Source organism: Eulemur rufifrons, chromosome 7 (genome assembly GCF_041146395.1).
Source record: "Eulemur rufifrons isolate Redbay chromosome 7, OSU_ERuf_1, whole genome shotgun sequence".
Classification (NCBI taxonomy): Eukaryota; Metazoa; Chordata; class Mammalia; order Primates; family Lemuridae; genus Eulemur; species Eulemur rufifrons.
Genome location: NC_090989.1, coordinates 57,082,228 through 57,103,032, shown reverse-complemented (window position 1 = coordinate 57,103,032; position 20,805 = coordinate 57,082,228). Strand labels below are relative to the sequence as shown.

The 20,805-nt window shown below is 38.0% G+C and overlaps 1 protein-coding gene across 1 annotated transcript in view; it reads left to right on the top strand.

The window, feature by feature from the left end:
• The window catches only part of CFAP44 (cilia and flagella associated protein 44), a 103,519-nt gene that overhangs the window by 38,639 nt on the left and 44,075 nt on the right, over positions 1–20,805 (top strand). The window contains exons 13-16 of the mRNA XM_069472618.1: positions 2,166–2,375; positions 2,987–3,097; positions 15,985–16,143; positions 17,197–17,433. Coding sequence (XP_069328719.1) covers positions 2,166–2,375; positions 2,987–3,097; positions 15,985–16,143; positions 17,197–17,433 — 717 coding nt within the window. The remainder of the gene's footprint in view (positions 1–2,165; positions 2,376–2,986; positions 3,098–15,984; positions 16,144–17,196; positions 17,434–20,805) is intronic.

Genomic DNA, 20,805 nt, shown 5'->3' with positions numbered 1-20,805 from the left:
AGGCGTATCAAAGAATTTGAAACTAGGTTTTTAAAATGCCATGGGAGTATTTTGGGTAGTGAATAATCTTTACTGTTTTGAGTTGAAATCAAAGAGAAAATATTCCAGACCAAAATCAGATGTAAATATAACTGGAATAAAGGGAAATTTCATGATGGGATCAAGATCAGAAGGAGAACTTAGGCCAGGGAAAAAAGCCAGCCCCATGTTGAGGCTAGAATAAGCAGAAATGATGGAGCATTTGAACAGGTGGACTTGGCTCACTCTTTATCCTAATCTATTTACACTCTTAACTGAAGTCATTAAAATATAATATAAATATATAAAATAATATGTAATTGAATCATTTATTCAGATGGTTTTGTGATATTAATGGAATGTTTCCTTTTCAAGCCTATATCTAAGTAGTGATCATATGGATATTATGCTAAAGTTGAAATGTCCCTTCTCCATACTTCCTTGCCTTTCTAGAAGACTTTACATTAGTCTTTATGACTCGCTCAGGTCAAACTTCATCCCCACATAGCCCTCTGTGAACTCACCTTCAAGTAGAGTTAGGTCCTCCTTCCTTTGTGATTTTTCCCCTGAGGGCTGTATATGTATCTAGTATGGCACTTATCAGGGCATATTAAGATTATTTGCTTTATTGCCTATCTTTGCCACTAGACTGTATGTTTTTCATGGTGACAACCATACCTTGTTCTTCTTTGAACCTCCAGTACCTCCGTAGTTACTGGTACATTTAGACACTTAGTAAATATTTGTTGAATAAACAACATTCACCTGGAGTTGAATGGAGTACGGTTTCCTTATTTCCAAGATTCTCTAAACTGCCTGGCCTCAGGGATGGTCACTCTGCTCTGAAGGATGCCTGAGCTCATGCCCTTCTCCTGAATGCCTTCCAAGACAGTAGTCAGTACATTCAAGCATTACCACATTTGTATCTCCAGCCTAGACTTCTCCACTAAGCTGTAGACTATATGTCATCTCCATTTTGAGATCCCAAGGGGACTTCAAACTCAACCTGTCTAACTCTCTAAATCAACAATAGCAACAACAAACTACACACACCTGACTCTCTTCCAGTGTTTTCTGTCTCAGTAAATGCCATTATGAGTCATCCTTGATACCTCCTTCTGCCTCATCCCTCATATCCAGTTGTCATCAAAGAGGGCCATTATACCTCTCCCTAAAATATGTCCGTATCTGTCATCTCCACTGCATTACCTCAGACCAAGTGACCACAATAGTTCTCCTAAAGTGTGGCAGCCATCTCTTAATAGAGCTTCCAGAAGGTCTCCCTGCATCCTATCTAGACCATCTCAGATCTGTTTTCCATACTGCAGCTAGGATGACATTTTTGAAATAGAAAATCTGACCATGTCAACCTCAGCCCCTGCAACGCCCAACTAAAAGTGCTTTGATGGTTTCCCACTTCTCTTGGGATAAAGAATATCCTTAATGTACCCTGTAAAACATTTTATGATCTAGTGCTTGCCTCTCTTCCTTTCCAGCCTCTTCTTTTGCCCCCTCATGCTAGTCTTCTCTAGTTAGACTATAACTTTGTCTTGAGGTATGTTCTTTCTTGCCACAGGACCTTTGCATAAGCCATATCTGCTCGCAGGAGTGCTTGTTCTACCTTCCTATGCCTAGGTAATTCCTGAGCATCCTTTGTATATCAGCTCCCCCATCTCTTCTTTAGGGAAGCCCTCAGTCTCAGCCAACTTTCTGTGTTATATGCTCTCAAAGAATATGTTTTTTTCCTTTAGTATTTATTTCAGTTCATAATTTTACACTCATTTGTGTGTTGATTAAGGTCTGTCGCTTCCAGTAGACCATAAACTTTGTGAAACCAGGCACTGAGTCTGTTTATGTTCACCACTGAGTTTCTGGTGATAGGTGCTTAGTAGGGGGTAGGCAGATACTCTGCTAGTGTTTGCTCATTGAGTGTTTGGATTGCATTGTTTACTCTTCTTGTGGTTATTAGTGATAAAAAAAGAAAACTCCTAGAATAGATAGAGGTTATAGGAAAGTGGCATAAAGAATTGCCAACAGGCAGCCAATGTTAAATTACCCTAAGTCTAAATAAAATATGGTTATCTGTTATATAGTAAAACTTTCTTAATCAATTAATTTCAGGTCTTTTACATTTAATTTTTTCCAAGGTAAGCTACAATGGAGCACAAATTATTGTAGGATTTGAAGATGGAGTTGTTCGAATTCTTGAAATTTATGATCCAAAAGGGCTCACGATTTTTGCAGGACGGAAGAAAATTTTGGATGCGGATCTTCGCTTGAAACATGTTTTCAAACCCCATACTGCTTCTGTCACTGCTTTAGCTTATGAACACGATGGGGAAATTCTAGCCACAGGGGTAAGTAGTAGGTTTCCTTTCTTTTCCTGTTGAAATTTCATAATTAACCTTGTCTTATAAATCTGCCTACTTGATTGTGCCTTACTAACTGAAATACATTTTCTAAGAATATATTTATATTTTGTTTTCTTTGTATTCATATTCTTTCAGTGTGATCTGTGTATAACATTTAAAAATATTCTTACAGATTGAGTTCTAATGCTTATTGTAAATGAATAGAGAATTTTCACTGGGGATCATGCTAGATGTATTATTTATAATTAGTATTTTACTGAGCATGGGTAAGTTCTTATGTAGAACTGCCATAATGAAGAGAATAACTGTGTAAATTCTTTATGCATTAATAGGTGAGCATATGCATGGTAGAATTTTTGTGAATTATCACATTTTCAGAACTGCATAATGGAACACGTGGCTTGTCAAATGTTCTCATGGAAAATTAAGCAAAAATTTGAAATGAGAATTCTCTCAGGATAACCTGGGGTATATGACCATTGTAGATATAAGTATACAGTAGATATACTGAATGCTATTAAATGCTTTTTTTTGTGATCTATGGACTAGATTTCACAATAACATACATTTGGGGGGGGGTGTGTCTTTTTTCTTAGAGTAAAGATCACACTGTATTCTTCTTTGAAGTGGAAAGGGACTATAAGCCAATTGGTTATATTAATACTCCTGGACCTGTTTGCCAGTTAACGTGGTCTGGGATCTCTCATGTAAGTCATTATTAATTGTCTTCATGCTTAAATCTCAATTACTATGTAGTGAAGTAATCTTGTAGATGGACACTAGCAGGTGGAATTATCAGCCCCACTCCTGGACCCTGCAGTGGGGGCCAGGGATGCAGCCACAGGAAGCTCAGCTGGCTGGTACTTGGCTTGGTTAGCTGAACATCACTTAGGAGCCCCACATTCTCCTCATCACCTCCTTTCTCTTTCATGCTTTAATTGATTGGCAATGATCCCCTATCAAAATGCAGGTTTATATATCAGGCTTTGCTTCAACCATGGTAACTTTTGGCCAGAAACACAGCGTGTCAAAATGCTTTGACCTGAATCAGTCAGTCTCTCTGAGAGTCAGAAGCTCAATACCAAGGTCTGAGTGAACCTTTCCTCATCTTTATCTCTACTTCTCCTCTGCCCCCAGTCCACCTCTATTTTCTCTCCTAATCTTTCATTGCTCCTTTCCTAATGATTAATAATTCAGTATTAATTATTAATCTCACTTAATATCTCTAATTTTACTAACTGTGAGCACAGGATAATTCAGTCACATGAATACTGATTGACTGTCTAAACGAAGGTGCCAGGGTCATAATTCTGATGACCTTCATGGAAGTGCCATCAGTATGATTGAGGTAACATTTGTATTCTCCTTGAAGCTCTTCTCAATAAAGGGCTATAAAAATATATTAGTATTGTCTAGAAAAAAATGCTTTTTAAAATTAATCAACAAATACTCATCGTCTTCATAGCCATTGTGGTGGATTCAGTAAACAGTACAAAACAGTTTCTGTTCTCAAGGAGAAAAAAATACGTAGATTAAAAAAGTTAAATTACTCTTATGACTGAACAATAAAAAGTTTCACAAGGGAGTTGGTGACTAAAATATCAGTGGTACAGACAATATATATTGTGAATTTAGAGCAGGGAACTATCAAGAAAGGAAGAAGTTAAAATAAGTTATTATTTTGTATTATTGTACCTTAATTTTGAAGAATTGGTAGGAGGTAGGCAGGTGGACAGGAGGTAGGTGCAGGTGGCTAGGTGAAGGGAACAATAGCTGCAAAAGAAGCTCTGTGAGAAAGCATGAATGTTCACGTCACAAAATATAATATTATATGCACCCTTCAGTCATTTTCCTACACACAAAGGCAAAAAACAAACCAGCATTTGCCAAGGGTTAGGAATGGTGGGTGAGAGGAGAGTTAGTGTGACTACAAAAGAGGTAGCTTGAAGGAGATCTTTGTGGCAATGAGATAGTTTTTTAATCTCCATTGCCATTATGGTTACAAGAATCTACACATGTGAAAAAATGGTATAGAACTATGCACACATTCTATACTCATGTCAACTTCCTGGTTTCAGTATAGTCACATAAGATGTAACCAATGGTAGAGACAGGGTGAAGGGCACATGATAGCTCTCTGTGCTACCTTTTCAACTTCCTGTCAATCTATAATTATTTCAAAATAAGTTTAAAAAATTAAAAGTAGGTATCTTAATTCATTTATGTGCTGTAAAGGAATACGTGAGGCTAGGTAATTTATAAAGAAATGAGATTTATTTGGCTCATAGTTCTGCAGGCTGTAAAGGCAGCATGGCACCAGCATCTGTATCTGCCGAGGGCTTCAGGCTACTTTCACTTATGGGAGAAAGTAAAGTCGAGCTAGCAGGTACAGAGATCACATGGTGAGAGAGGAAGCAAGAGAGAGTGGGGAAAGGTACCAGGCTCTTTTTAACAACCAGCTCTTGTCAACACTTATAGAGTGAGCACTCACCCCCGCATCCCTGCTAGAGGGCATTCATCTTTTCATGAGGGATCCTCCTCTATGACTCAAACGCCTGTCATTAGGCCCCACCTCCAACATTGGGGATAAAATTTCGACATGAGATTTGGAGGGGACAAACATCTAAATTACAGCAGTGGCATACAAGACCAAAAAAACCCAGCATAATTTAAAAGTCATTTCAGGCAATACTGCCTGTTAGTACTTGTGTTTCTAGTATTTTTTGAGAATTATTACTAATGTAAAAGTGAATTACTCTGTGTAACTGATATGCCACAGACCTCAACTGTCCAAATAGCAATAAGCCCTCGCCCCTACCAGCTCAATTATCAGATCTTATTTCTGTCTGAAAGCATTAAGCTTTTGCCCTTTGTTCTGGGATATTTCCAATAAGACTGTGTCCCATGGGCACACAACCATTCTGCCGCCATGGTCACTACCATGTTCACTTTGGGAGCAGCATAGAGAAGATACAAGGGAGTCAAATCACAGGCAGATGGATCTATTGGGCAGTTGCATTCCAGGTAAGATATGACCAGAGTATGAAAGAGTGTGCAGAGAAGAGATATTTAGAGGACAGCATTGACAGAACTTGATGATTTTTTGATTTTCTGGTGATAATTTTGAGGTGTCTGAATGGGTTTCATTACAATTTCTCTATGATGTGTTCTTTCTCCTGCATTCTCCCTGTCACCAAAACCAGAATTTTGAGAATTATTCTAGTATTTTGCCTACCTCTAACCACCTCGTCCTTCAGTGGTTCACCAGGCCCTATTGATTATGCGTCTTAAATGTCTCTTGAATCTGCTTCCTCAATATCCTCTTTGTTCCTCACTGTTTCATGCATTATGCTTTTGAACTTGATCTTCACTGCCTAAAATGGCAAAACACAAAGAAGAAAGCAAAAGATGAAAAGACAGACAAAAGACCTACAAGGAAATAATGAACAAAATGGCAATAGCAAATCCTTCCCTATCAATAATGACTTTAAATGTAAGTGGATTAAACTTTCCAATCTAGACACAGAGAGGCTGAATGAATAAAAAAACAAGACCCAACTTGGTTGAAAGTGAGGAGATAGAAAAAGATATTTCATGCAAATGGTAACCAAACATGAGCAGGGCTGGCTATATTTATATAAGACAAAATAGACTTTAAGTAAAGAACTGTGATAAAATATAAAGAATGACATTGTATAATGATAAAAGAGTCAAGCCACCAGAAAGATACAATTATAAATACATATTTACCCATTAGAGCACCTAAATATATAAAGCAAACCTTGAGAGAAGTGAAGGGAAAAATAGTAATACAGGAATAGTAGGAGACTTCAATACCTCACTTTCAATAATGGATAAAACGTATAGGCAGAAGACCAGTAAAGAAACGGATGGCTTGAACAACACTACAGACCAATGGACCTAACAGATGTATTCAGAACAGTCCACCAACAGCAGCAGAGTATACATTCTTCTCAAGTGGAACATTCTACAGGATAGATTGCATGTTAGTGTTCTTACTGCAATAAAATAAAATCTTAAGAAAAGAAATAAAATCATAAAACTAAAATAAAAATCCTGTTCCTTTGAAGCCGTTGTCATTCAGCTAGCTATATCACCTTTTCTCTTTATATTGTCATCTTCTGACCACCTGGTGGACTGGTTGATCCCATTTCTTTATTAAAAATTTGAGAATGTGGTTATCTTTGTCTTCATTCAAAGAGCAACAGTTATTCTGAATGATGCTGACACCACATGGATAATTAATCAAATGGCATCAGGCTCTGAATTCTTGACTCCCTCATCTCCCCTGATCTTTACAGCTCACCCACACATTTTCACAGCCACTCACCGGACAAATGTTACTGTGTTTACATTTGCTACAGCTGTCATAACAAAATACCACAGAGTGGGTGGTTTAAACAACAGAAATTTGTTTTTTCACAATCTGGGGGCTAGAAGCCCAAGATCAAGGTGTTGGCAGGGTTAGTTTCTTTTGTGACCTCTCTGCTTGTCTTGAGATAGCTGTTTCTCACTGTGTCCTGACATGGTCATCCATATGTGTGTGTTGTCTATGTCATAATCTCTTTTTATAAGGACACCAGTCACATTGGATTAAGAGCCTACCCAAACAAATCCATTTTAGCTTAATTATCTCTTTAAAGGCGCTTTCCCCAAATGCAGTCACATTCTGAAGTACTAGGAGTTGGAACTTTGACATATGAATGGGGTGGGGTCATAATTTAGCCCATCAAATACTTATAAGAACTCAAGCTTAAAAGTCAGCTATTCAAGTAACCTGTTCTCTGACTTCAACCTTTCTCCTTTCCTGACTATTCCTTTGGCTACTCCATGTCCAGTAGTTCTGTGATGGCACAGAGACCTCTATTTCCGTTACCATTTGCTTTCTCTAACCTGTTAGCTCACTGTTTTCTTAACTTCCTTCCATATCCACCTTAAATTTTATGATTCTTCATTTCAGTAATGCTATGGACTGAATGTTTATGCCCCTGCTCCTCCAGTTAATATGTTGAAGCCTAAATCCCCAATATGAGGGGGTATTTGGAGGTGAGGAATTTGGAAGTGGGGCCTTTGAGAGGTAATTAGATCATGACGGTAGAGCCCTTATGAATGGGGTTAGTTCTCTTATAAGCGGATGAAGAGATCAGAGCTTGTTCTCTCTGCCATGTGAGAAGGCACCAAGAAGACCAACATCTACAAACCAGGAAGTGTATCCTGACCAACACTGGATCTGTCAGTACCTTGACCTTGGACTTCCCAACCTCCAGAACTATGAGAGATGAATTTCTGTTATTTAAGTCAACTAATTTCTGATATTCTGTTATAGCAGCCTGAACTGAATGGGACAAACAAAGATCAATAGCATTCGTCCAGTGCCCTGATCTCCCTTGTCTCTCTCTTTTCTTCGTACACATCTAGCAAAAATCCATCCCTGAATGCCCCCAACTAATTTATATTAGGCTGCAGTGATCAGCCGAGGATTGCTAGAGATAGTTATATGTCAAGGAAGATTAGCTCTTCCATAATTTAGTGATTCAAATGGCCTCGACACAATCTGTGAGATGCTTCACAAATCCTATCACATTACTCTCGCTGACTCCCTCCTTCACACACAATGACCATTTTATTTTATTTTATTTATTTTTTTTTTTTTTGCAAGTTAAAAACAACAGTTTCATATTTTTTTTCCCCACCCCCCCTTTCCCGAGTCAGCACCTTCAAGTGTTACCACTCCCCAAACGGTGCGCAATGCACTCATTGTGTAGGCATACCCCCCATCCCCTCCCCCACCCCCCACCTCAGTCTGATGTCCAATTGGTGTCGTTCCCAGATTTGTATTTAGGTGATGATCAGGGAAACCAATTTTCTGGTGAGTACATGTGATGCTTGTTTTTCCATTCTTGGGATACTTCACTTAATATAATGGGTTCCAACTCTCTCCAGGAGAACCATAGAGATGTCGTATCTTCATCATTCCTTATAGCTGAGTAATATTCCATGGTGTACATATACCACAGCTTACTAATCCAATCATGTATTGATGGGCATTTGGGTTGTTTCCACATCTTTGCTATTGTGAATTGTGCTGCTATAAACATTCGGGTACATGTGTCTTTGTTACAGAATGACCTTTTTTCCTTTGGGTATATGCCCAGTAATGGGATTGCTGGGTCAAATGGCAGGTCTACTTGAATCTGTTTAAGATACCTCCATAATGCTTTCCACAGGGGTTGCACTAGTTTGCAGTCCCACCAGCAGTGTATGAGTGTTCCTGTCTCTCCACACCCATGCCAACATGTGTTGTTTTGGGTTTTTTTGATAAAGGCCATTCTCATTGGGGTTAAGTGATATCTCATTGTGGTTTTGATTTGCATTTCCCTGATGATTAGAGATGTTGAACACTTTTTCATATGTTTGTTAGCCATTTTTATATCTTCTTTTGAGAAATTTCTATTCATGTCCTTTGCCCACTTTTTGATAGGGTTGCTTGATTTTTTCTTGCTGATTTTCCTGAGTTCTAAATAGATTCTTTTTATCAGTCCTTTATCTGATGTGTAGTATGCAAAAATTTTTTCCCATTCTGTAGGTGGTCTGTTTATTCTCGTGACTGTTTCTTTGGCTGTGCAGAAGCTTTTTAATTTAATCATGTCCCATTCATTTATTTTTGTTGCTGCTGTGATTGCCTTGGGGGTCTTCTTCATAAATTCTTTGCCTAGGCCAATGTCTGTAAGAGTCTTTCCTACATTTTCTTTTAGAATTCTGATTGTATCACGCCTAAGGTTTAAGTCTGTTATCCACCGTGATTTGATTTTTGTGAGAGGTGAAAGCTGTGGGTCCTGTTTCAGTCTTCTACAAGTGGCTAACCAATTCTCCCAGCACCATTTATTGAATAGGAATTCTTGTCCCCAGAGTATATTCTTTCCCGCTTTGTCAAAAATTAGGTGACTATATGAGGATGGTTCTATATTTGGATTTTCTGTTGTGTTCCACTGGTCTGTGTCCCTGCACTTGTGCCAATACCAGGCTGTTTTAAGAACCACGGCCTTGTAGTATAGTTTGAGGTCTGGCAAATTAATACCTCCCATTTTGTTTTTGTTGCTTAAAATTGCTTTTGCTATACGGGGTCTTCTTTGATTCCATACAAAGTGTATAATTATTTTCTCTATGTCTGTAAAGAATGATGTTGGTAATTTAATAGGGATTGCATTGAATCTGTAGATCACTTTGGGTAGTATAGACATTTTAACAATGTTGATTCTTCCGATCCACGAGCATGGTATATTTTTCCATCTATTTGCAAGTTCTGCTATTTCTTTTCTCAGTGTTTCATAGTTTTCCTTATAGAGGTCCTTTACCTCTTTAGTTAGATATATACCTAGATATTTTATTTTCTTTGTTGCTATTTTGAAGGGTATTGAGTCTTTAATTTGGTTTTCCGATTGACTGTTATTGGCATATATAAATGCCTCTGATTTGTGTATATTAATTTTGTAGCCTGAGACTTTGCTGTATTCGTTAATCAATTCCAGGAGTCTCATGGTTGAATCCTGGGGGTTTTCCAGATATAGCATCATATCATCAGCAAAAAGTGAGAGTTTGATCTCTTCCTTCCCTATTTGGACTCCCTTGATTCTGCTCTCTTGCCTGATAGCTCTCGCAAGGACTTCCAATACTATGTTGAAAAGTAGTGGAGATAGTGGGCAGCCCTGTCTGGTTCCAGTTCTAAGTGGGAGTGCTTTCAGTTTTTCTCCATTCAGAATGATGTTGGCTGTGGGTTTGTCATATATGGCTCGTATCATTTTTAGGTAGGTTCCATCTAGGCCTATTTTGTTAAGCGTTTTTATCATAAAAGGGTGTTGAATTTTGTCAAATGCTTTTTCTGCATCTAATGAGAGTATCATATGGTTTTTGTTTTTGCTTCTATTTATGTGGTGAATTACATTTATAGATTTACGTATGTTGAACCACCCCTGCATCTCTGGGATGAAGCCCACTTGGTCATGGTGGATTACTTTTTTGATAAGTACTTGGATTCGATTTGCTAGTATTTTATTGAAAATTTTTGCATCTATATTCATGAGGGAAATTGGTCTGTAGTTCTCTATTTTTGTTGCGTCCTTTCCAGGTTTTGGTATCAATGTTATATTGGCTTGGTAGAACGTGTTGGGGAGAATTCCATCCTTCTCAATATTGGAGAATAGTTTATGTAGGATGGGCACCAGTTCTTCTTTGTATGTATGGTAAAATTCAGGTGTGAACCCATCTGGACCAGGGCTTTTCTTTTTGGGAAGGTTTTTTATTGCTGTTTCGATTTCAGTTCTTGATATTGGTCTGTTCAGGTACTCTATTTCTTCCTGGTTGAGCCTGGGAAGACTATGTGTTTCTAAAAATTTGTCCATTTCCTCTGCATTCTCCAGTTTGTGTGCATAAAGATTTTTGTAGAATTCATAGATGATATCTTGTATCTCTGTAGAGTCGGTTGTGATTTCTCCTTTCATGTTCCTAATGGAGGTTATTAGAGATTTTAGTTTTGTGCTCTTGGTTAGTCTAGCCAGGGGTGTGTCTATTTTGTTTATCTTTTCAAAGAACCAACTTTTTGTTTTATTAATTTCCCTTATAGTTTCTTTGTTGTCCTTTTCATTTAGTTCTGATTTGATCTTAGTAATTTCTCGCCTTCTTCTGGGTTTGGGATCATTCTGTTCTTCTTTCTCCAGCTCTTTGAGTCTATTCGTTAGGTTGTCTATTTGCATGTTTTCTGTCTTTTTGATATAGGCATTTATGGATATGAATTTTCCTCTCAGGACTGCTTTAGCTGCATCCCATAGATTTTGATAAGTTGTATCTCCATTGTCATTTAATTCAAAGAAATTTTTGATTTCCATCTTGATTTCTTCTTTTATAGAATAATTATTCAGGAGAAGGTTATTTAGCTTCCATGACTTTGAGTAAGAGTGAGGGTTTCTGTTTGTGATCATTGTTACTTTTATTCCGCTGTGATCTGAGAAGATGCATGGTATAATTTCTATTTTTTTGAATTTTTTAAGACATGATTTATGTCCTAGGACATGGTCAATCTTAGAGAATGTCCCGTGAGCTGATGAGAAGAATGTATATTCTGTGGACTTTGGGTAGAATGTCCTATAGATGTCAGCCATGCCCATTTGTTCTAGCATTCTATTTAGGTCCATTATGTCTTTGTTTATTTTCTGTTTAGAGGATCTGTCCTGTACTGTCAGTGGGGTGTTAAAGTCTCCAGCTATTACAGTATTGTTATCTATCATTTGGTTGAGATCTAGTAGGGTTTGCTTTATGAATCTAGGTGCACCTAGGTTGGGTGCATATATATTGAGTATAGTCATGGCTTCTTGATGAATTGTGCCTTTAATCAGTATGTAGTAGCCATCTTTGTCTTTTATTATTTTTGTTGGTTTGAAAGCTAAGTTATTGGAAATAAAGATTGCCACGCCAGCTTTCTTTTGGTTACCATTTGCTTGAAATATCGATTTCCATCCTTTTATTTTCAGTCTAAATGCATCTTTGCAGGTTAGGTGAGTTTCTTGAAGACAGCAGATACTTGGATTGTGTTTTTTTATCCATCGGGCCAGTCTATGTCTCTTGAGCGGGGAGTTCAAGCCATTCACATTTATTGAGAAAACTGATAAGTGAGACAGTTTTTTGTTCAGCTTGTTGGGTAGAACTTCATTGTGATGCTTTCTCTCCTGGGCCATTGTGGTATCTGGAATTTGATCTTTAGCTCTTGAGTAGTTTTACAGTCGTGGATCTTTCTTGTGCTGATCCGTGTGTAATTCTCTTTTGAGTACTTCTTGGAGGGCTGGTCTTGTCTTGGTGAATTCCCTCAACCTTTGTTTATCTGAGAATGTCTTGATTTCTCCTTCGTATAGAAAACTTAGCTTAGCTGGGTACAAGATTCTAGGCTGGGCATTATTCTGTTTCAGAAGCGTGAAAATGGGGCCCCAACCTCTTCTTGCTTGTAAGGTTTCAGCTGAGAAATCTGGCGTAATTCTGATGGGTTTTCCTTTGTAAGTTACTTGTTTCTTTCTCCTTACAGCTCGGAGAAGTGACTCTTTAGTGGATATTTTGGTCAGCCTGATGACTACGTGGCGTGGTGTTTTCCTATTTGCTATGAATCTCCCAGGGGTCCTTTGAGCTTCTTGAATCTGTATGTCTAGAGTATTGGCAAGGCCTGGAAAATTTTCCTCGATTATGTCTTCAAATAGCTTGTCCAACCCTTGCTTATTATCTTCTTCACCCTCAGGAATGCCAATAACTCTCAAGTTAGGTTTCTTCACATAATCCCACATTTCTTGAAGACTCAGATCATTTCTCTTACTTTTTTGATCTATCTCTGTGACTGACTTATTTAGTTGGAAGGAGTTATCTTCAATTTCTGAGATTCTTTCCTCTGTTTGATCTACCCTGCTCTTGAGACCTTCCACAGTGTTTTGTAGCTCTCTGAGTGAATTCTTCACTTCTAGGAGTTCAGTTTGGTTTTTCTTCAATATTTCAATTTCTTTAGTGAATTTTTCCTCCAAATCCTGTATTTTTTTTGTTTTCCTTGTGTTGTTTATCCATTGATTCTTGTATATTATTCAGCTTGTTTATAATCCATAATTGGAATTCTTCCTGTGACATGTTGGTGTTTTGAGTCTGGTTTGTGTCAAATGGTTGGGAGCTGGTATTTCTCTTTGGAGATGAGCTTTCCATTTGATTCTTTGTGCTCTCCGTGTTTTTTTGCTGGGCCCTTCCCATCTAGATTTATCATTGGATCTTTACTTATAGATTTAGTCTGGTTAACAGGACTCTTTGTGCTCTATTCTTAGGCTGTGAAACAGTCCAGGTATGTTGCTTCTTTTGGCAAGAGGGGGAGACTGTTGTGTATTGTTTAGAGATTTTTCTGTTTCTGTTGGGGAACTGCTTCCGATGGGTCCAATTCTAGAGGATTGGAGTGATCCAAGACCGCTTTGGCGAGTTAGGACACTGTGTTGTGGTCTTTCAGAAGGCAGGCAGGGTCCACACTAATAGTAGACCGAAATTCTCTTTGTTTGTTTGTTTGTTTCCCTTTGGTTCTTCCTCTATAGGGGAGGTTTCTGTCTCTATCTGCAGGCAAGATACTAGCTATGGGGAGAGGACGGTGCCCTCGCTTGCTCAGCGCCCCAGTTGCTGTAGCTCCCACGGGCAAAAGTCTGTCTTGGCCCAATGTCCCCAGGGATCAGGTTCCACACTCTCGCTTCTGGAGAAGTATTCAGTGTTTACACTTGGGCGGGTACCCTATATAAGGTCTGTGGACCAGGGGAGGGGGCCGTCCAGGGAGCCTCTTGGTACCCTATTGCTCCGCAGTGACTTGGCTGTGGGCCCTAGAATGGCGATTGCGTGCCCGCAGATCGCCGGCCCTGGGGGTGACTGCTCAGGATCCGGTATGTACCAGAGCCAGGGACCTGGCCCGTTCCGAAGCTCACCGTGGGTCCCCAGTTAGAAGGCGAAAAGAGAGGAGAAAGAAAGAAAAAAAAAAGGAAAGGAAAGAAAGAAAAGAAAGAGGAGAAAACGAAAGAGAAAAGAAAAAAAAGAAGAAAAAGAAAGAAAGAAAAAAAAAGAAAAGAAACGCAAAAAGCCAAACCAAAAAACACCAAAAACGCCAACAAAAATGAACAAAAACAAACTACATAGCACCTCACCACACTGCAAGGCAGAAAGATACACAAATCTGAAGTATATAATTCAGCGACTCAATGGTTTTTTGTTTGTTTGTTTGTTTTACGCCTCTCCTCTCTTCTCCTCTCCTCAAAGCTTCAAGCCCCCTACTCCCACTTTCACTCTCAGCATCACTTAATTCATTGAAGATCTAGGAGCCCTCAGGCAGGAGCTCCTTCACTTCCCACTACCAAACAGAAAATCCCGTTTATCTCTGTATGCTCCTGCGCTTCCTCCGTCTTTTACAGTAGAGGAGCTGTCTCCATTCCTGCTGACTGCCAGTTCTGCCTCTTGTCCTTTTGTTTCTACTCCCTTCCACTTTTTTTCAATATGGCACATTATTTCTTGTCATATAAAGTTAACCTCACCTGTTTACTGGATTGTTTCCTTCAGTATTTAAATATGTTTTTGTCTCTCCCACTTAAAAAGGGTAAATTCCTTGATCTCATATTAGCCTCTAGCTACTGCCCCATCTCTCTTAGAAGCTGACTTTCTCAAGAGCACTGACTATTCCCACAGACTCCATGTCCTTACATATCACTCTCTCCTTTATGTGCTCTTGCCTGGATTTTAATCTTATTATTCCACCAAATCAGCTCTTCTAAAAGCACCAATGATATCTATTTAATATTTAGTTCTTATCTTTCTTGACCTCTTAGCATCATTTGACCCTGTTGACCTTTCCTTACTTGAAATACCATCTCCCTTTGACTTTTCTGATACTATGCTTTCCTGGTTCTCTCTCCCACGTCTTGTTATTCTTCCTCAGTCTCCTTCACCCAGCCATTGAGTGTTAAGTTTTCCTAAGGCTCTCCCAATCTCATTTCTTATTCTGTTCTCTTGCCATAGGTGATGCCGCCCAAGCCCATAATTCTCTTGTGAGCTCAAATGTGCCACAGGACCTTTGCACATGGTGTTTACTTAATACAGCATGCTCCTTCATACCCTCCTCTAATTCATCATATAATTATAATTTATTCATCCTTCACCTTGAATCTCAGATACCACCTTCTCAAAAGCATTGCACAACCTACTTGTTCTTGTGGCACCTCTCCAGCACTTTGGCACTTATAATTTATATGTATTTATGTGATTTGTTAAATGACAGGCTCTCCCATTGGAGGCAAGCTCCATAATGGCAGAGACTGTATCTGTTTTTCTTATTATTATTTTATCCCTAGCACTTAACAAAATGCTGGTTACATAGTAGGCACGTAACAAATAATTGTAGAATGAAATCACTAAACTATAAACATTTCGAATAATGTGTCTGTGAAATATCAAGATGGCGATGTCCCATTCATAGTTAAATACTTGGTTTTGGAGCCAAGAGTGATGTTTGGGCTGGAAAGATTAATTTGGAATCTAATTACATGTGAGTGGTAATGAAGGCTATAAGATTTCCCAGGGAATGCTTGTTGAGAAAAAAGAAGGAAGAGAAAAAAACCTTAGGAACATTTACATTTAATGAACTCAGGCAGATAGAGAATGACCTATGAAAGGAGGCTGAGACTGACTATGCCATCCAAATACTGCAGATTTTTCTTGGCAGTCTTAATTTTAATATTCAGCCTTTTAGGCTAACAGATTTCACAACCACATATTTGGCTCAGAAAATATGTTATGGCATCTATAAAGAAACCAAATCTAATTTTAACAATTACCTTATTAATTAGTAATTATATAATAATAATTAGTACTAAGCTTGACTTACTACCAATAACTGCAGTGAGGAATTAAGTATCTTTTAAACATGGTTAATATACATAGTAATAATATTTTTTCTGGTTTATAATCTTTTAGAGCTATGCTTCTAAACATTTGCCTAAATGTAAATGATATGTTTGCTCTTTCTTTTTTTTAGCCTGAAAGCACTTTACTTATTATCTGTGAGAATGGCTATGTTCTTGAAGCTCCACTTCCCACTATAAAGGAAGAGGATGATAACAAAGTAGTCTCCTATGAAATCAAAGACATGTGCATAAAATGTTTCCATTTCTCAAGTATCAAATCTAACATTCTGGTATGGAATATTTTTGAAGCATTATCTTCTAATATTTTTCTTTCTTTAGAATATAAAATATCCGGTGTTAAATGCTGGGGAATACAAGGAAGAATAAAACATAGACCTTAAGGAGTTTATAATCTGGTAGGAAAGCAGCTAACTGTTAGAAAGCAATAGTGAATAGATACTGAAATTAAAGTGCAAAATAAGGAATTTTAGGGGCGTGCAGAGGAAAGGACAGATGACTGATGGAGGGGTAGGAGGAGGTCAAAGATGGCTGCATGGAAGTTACATTTAGGACTTAAAGAATAGGAGGAATTTTGAGAGGGTGAGAATGGGGAGGATGGCAACACAGGCTGGGAGAACATCCTGAGGGAAGGCAGGGTTGTGAGAGTTTCAGTGTTTTCAGGAAATGAAGATTGAACTGGTGAAACAGAGGGATGCAATTTGTGGGGGGGCATAGCAAGAGTATGTGACCAGGGCATGGACCCCCTTAAATGCCAGCCAAGACATTTCAGTTTAGACCATTGGGATCCATTGGCAGTTTTTGAGGAGGGGATTGATGTGATGAGATCGTATAAATTAGAGAGAGAATTCTGAGGTGTAAACAGAATGAAGAGGTGAAAGATGGGCAGCATGAATATCAGTGTCAGGGGCTTTTGCAGTGGACGGTTGATACATGACGGGGACCTACATCACACTGTTACTAAAGTTGGAAAAAACTGTACTCGTGGACTATTTCAGTCCACGTAACTCCCGGGTTGACAGTGATAGGCTCTGAGGGAAACTGTATTTATCTTCTCTATTTAGGAAAAAGTGACCAAATAATTTCTATAAAACCAGCATCGATGGGGGTAAAACCAAAATGACAGTCATTCTGATGATTTGCAAGTTTTGATGATAACATATATCCTCACAGTGATAATTATTTTCAAATGTTATTATTTGTTACATCAGGGCTGTGAGTTTTCTAGAACTCTATTTTCCTTCGACTTTCTTTGTCATCCTCAATAGTGTAAATGAATGAATGTTAAGGTTGTTTTTATATCTACTTAATGTCTCTTTTAAAAGAGATTAATAGAAATTGAAAAGAGAGAGCAACAAAAGAAGTTGAAGGAGAAGGAAAGGGAGGAAATGAGGAGGAAGGCAGCAGAAGAGACGGGAGAAGATGGAGAAAAAGAATTCCAGGAGGAGGAGGCAGCGGAGGAAGAGGAGGAGGAGCCATTGCCGGCAATCTTTATTCCACCAACCCCCTCTCCCATCCTCTGTGGGTTTTACTCTGAGCCAGGGAAGTTCTGGGTTTCTTTGGTAAGTAATAATGCAATCATTTTTACCTCAGCCCTATTCCAATATAGTTTATAGTCACCATTTGTCACCATATTCTTTCTAACCCTGATGTTAAGACTTCATTTATTAACTATTATTGTTGCTGTGAATTTTGATGAGTGGATGTGAATTATAGTTGTTTTTATATTATCTTAACATCTCTTCTATATGTCTACTTGTGCTATTATTATTTTGACAATCATAAATGTTCCAGCCAGGTCACCGGGGAGAAGGATCAAGTGTAGAAGGGCAAAAGGTGAAGGGGTTTTCCAGATGAGATTGTTGTTTTTTAATTTTGAAAATAATAGCTTTTATGGCAGTGTTATCCAGTAGACTTTTGCTTACATCTCAATCTGCAACTGTGCTATGTGCCCATATGGAAGTCTAGGAAGGTAAATGTTCTTAGATGGTCTCATTGCCACCCTGAACCTGAAGGAAGAAGGGAAAATGGAAATTAGAAATATAAGTACCAGGGACGTCACAATGTTGTATGAATACATCCTTCAGTTATATACTTTCTACTCATATCATGAAACATTTTATCAATCTATTGCAAGGCAAGATGTTTTTTGTTATAAATTTGTCACAATTTTCAGTTCTATCCACAAAAAACCCCACAATTTCTCATAGATGTATATGTGGAAGATCATTACTAATGCATAATTGGTCCCACGTTTTTGGCGAGGCCAGGACAATGACTAATCAAGGACTGTTGCTGTAAGGAGTGATGAGGGTTGACTCTTCCCCTCTTCCACTTTTCCTAGAAATGTATCTTTTTTAGCAACTTCCAAGGAGGCAAGCAGAAAGAAGGATGGAATACAGTGTTGGAGGCACCATAGGACTCCATTTATTAGTTCCTATATCCTTTCTATTTGTCTTCTGTGTTTTATGAAACAATTATTAATGATGATTATTGTGTGGAGTTCAAGGGGTGCAGGGTTAAATAAGACATGGTTTTGGCCTTCAGGAAGTTTCCTAATGAGGGAAGGAGGCACAGAAACAATTAACTATAATGCAATGGAATAGATTTGCAGTGTCCTGGAAACAGATGCAAAAATTATTCATTGTTTAACAAATACATTTAGTGCTTACATTTAGGTTTGCCAAATAAATATTATAAGGGACATATTTACACTAAAAAATTATTTTTGGTTTATCTGAAATTTAAATTTAGCTGAGTATCCTGTGTATGTATTTGTTAAATGTGGTAACCTGCTCATTCTGTACCAGGTACTATCCCAAGTAATTTACTTAACCAATGTACAAAATAAGTGCCATTATTATTGCATTTTACATATGAAGAAACCAAGGCATGTAGATGTTATGTAACTTATCCAAGGTCATGTAACTAATGAGAGGTGAAACCAGGATCTGGACTCAGGCAGTCTGGGTCCAGAGTCTGTGCTCTTAACCATTAAGCTACACCAGTGAACAAGATTAAAGCATAGCTCACAGAGGTAGTGATGCCAACTCTGCTTGATCCAAAGATTTGCCAACTCCGTGCCTGCAGCCAAGCAGATGCTGTAGAAAAACCAGTCTCATTTTGAAGTCATGACTGCAGTTCTCAAATCAGCACTGATGCTACAGGCTAACTCTACTGCCCAGCCATATCCACTTTCCAAATTACTGCTTCAATTCTTTCTTCTTCACTCAAATATTTTGTTCCTTCCCTTACTCTGAATCATAACCTCCTCTCACATTTCACAGAGAAGATAAAAGCAATCAGATAGAATTTTCTTTTCTTGTCTCAATTAGATCTAACACCCTACAGGGATCTATATATATTTTGTCTGCTTTGCCTATTATTATAATTGGTGAATGGTTCCTTGCAACTTTCCAAGGATGCTGTTCCTGATGGTCTCTTGATCCCATCCCTCCTTACTTTCTAAAAAACTTTACTTTTGAGATAAGCCACTTGGTTTCTTGTATCTTCTCTCTTTTTTATTCAGTTCTTATCATGACCATATACATGCTCCAGTACTTACCTAGATTTTCTTTCCTTTCCCTCCACTGCTCCTTTATAGAAAACTTCTTTAAAGAGTCATCTGTAGGCTGGTTTCACTTCTTCTTCTATTTGGTCTTCAACCCATTCCAGTCAGCCTTCTCTCTCCATCACTTCACTTCACCAGTGATTTCTGTACTGACAAGTGGTCAGTGGTCAATTCTCTGTCCATTGACCTTTCAGAAGCATCTGATAGAGTTGGCCTTCCATTCTTCTCAATATTCTTCCTTCTCTTGGCTTTCAAGACATCACATTCTCCTGGCTGCTCCTTTTCAGCCTCTATTGCTGGCTTTTCATTTGTCGAATAAGCTGTGAAGTTTGAAGTACTCCAGAGTGTGGTCTTGGACCCCCTCTTTCTTGTTAAGGTAACTTTACTCAGTCTCATGGCTTTAAATATCATTTATCTGCCAATGAATTTCAGATATTTATATCTAGTCCTGACTTCTACTCTCGACTTCAGACTTGCATATACAACTGACAGTTCTACTTGGCACCTCAAAATTAACATGTCCAAAACATAACTTTTAAACCATGCTTGCCCCATGCAAACCTGCTCCATCTCCATCTTAGTAAATGAGACCATCATCCTTCTAGTTACTAGGCTAAAACCTCAAGAGTTATTAAGGATTCTTCTATTTCCTTTACCTTTTGATACCCTTATATTGAAACTATGTCTCTTATAAACAGCAAATGTTTAGACTTTTTTTTATCCTATAGAGTGATCTTTGTCTTTTCATAAAGTGTTAATACTGTGTCCATTCGCATTTAATGTAATTACTAATATATTTTCATTTAAATCTACCATTTTACTAATGATTTCTATTTGTGACACCAATTCTATATTCCTTTATTCTCCTTTTTTACCTTCTATTTTGGTAGCTTTCCAATGCCTCCAACATATTTAAAAAAAATTTTTTTTCTGTTCTGTTTGTCCGCAGTGGGACAGTTTGGCTGAAACACTCTAGCCTGTCATTGTCAAAAGTAAAAATTTAGTAATTTGATTTTCAGAGGTCATCATATTGATATCTTCTCTTTCTTATTTATTCATTTATTGATTATAAAGATGTTCTGGTTCTTAATTTATTTCCTGTAATAAGGGATCTCTGGTCTATATATAGAGAGAAAGCAAATTTGAGTTGGAGCAATACAGCTCTTCCAGATTATCACTTGTCTTCTCACTAGATGGACAAATTTTTCTTAAATAGCCCTTTGTGGAAAATTAACAGTGTTTAAAGTTATCCTAGATTGAAAGGTAGCTGTAAAAACAATGACCTACAAAAACCTATTATTAAATATTGTTTATTCAGAATAATACCTGAAGAAATAAAATGGAATTCAGTAGGTAGAAGTGA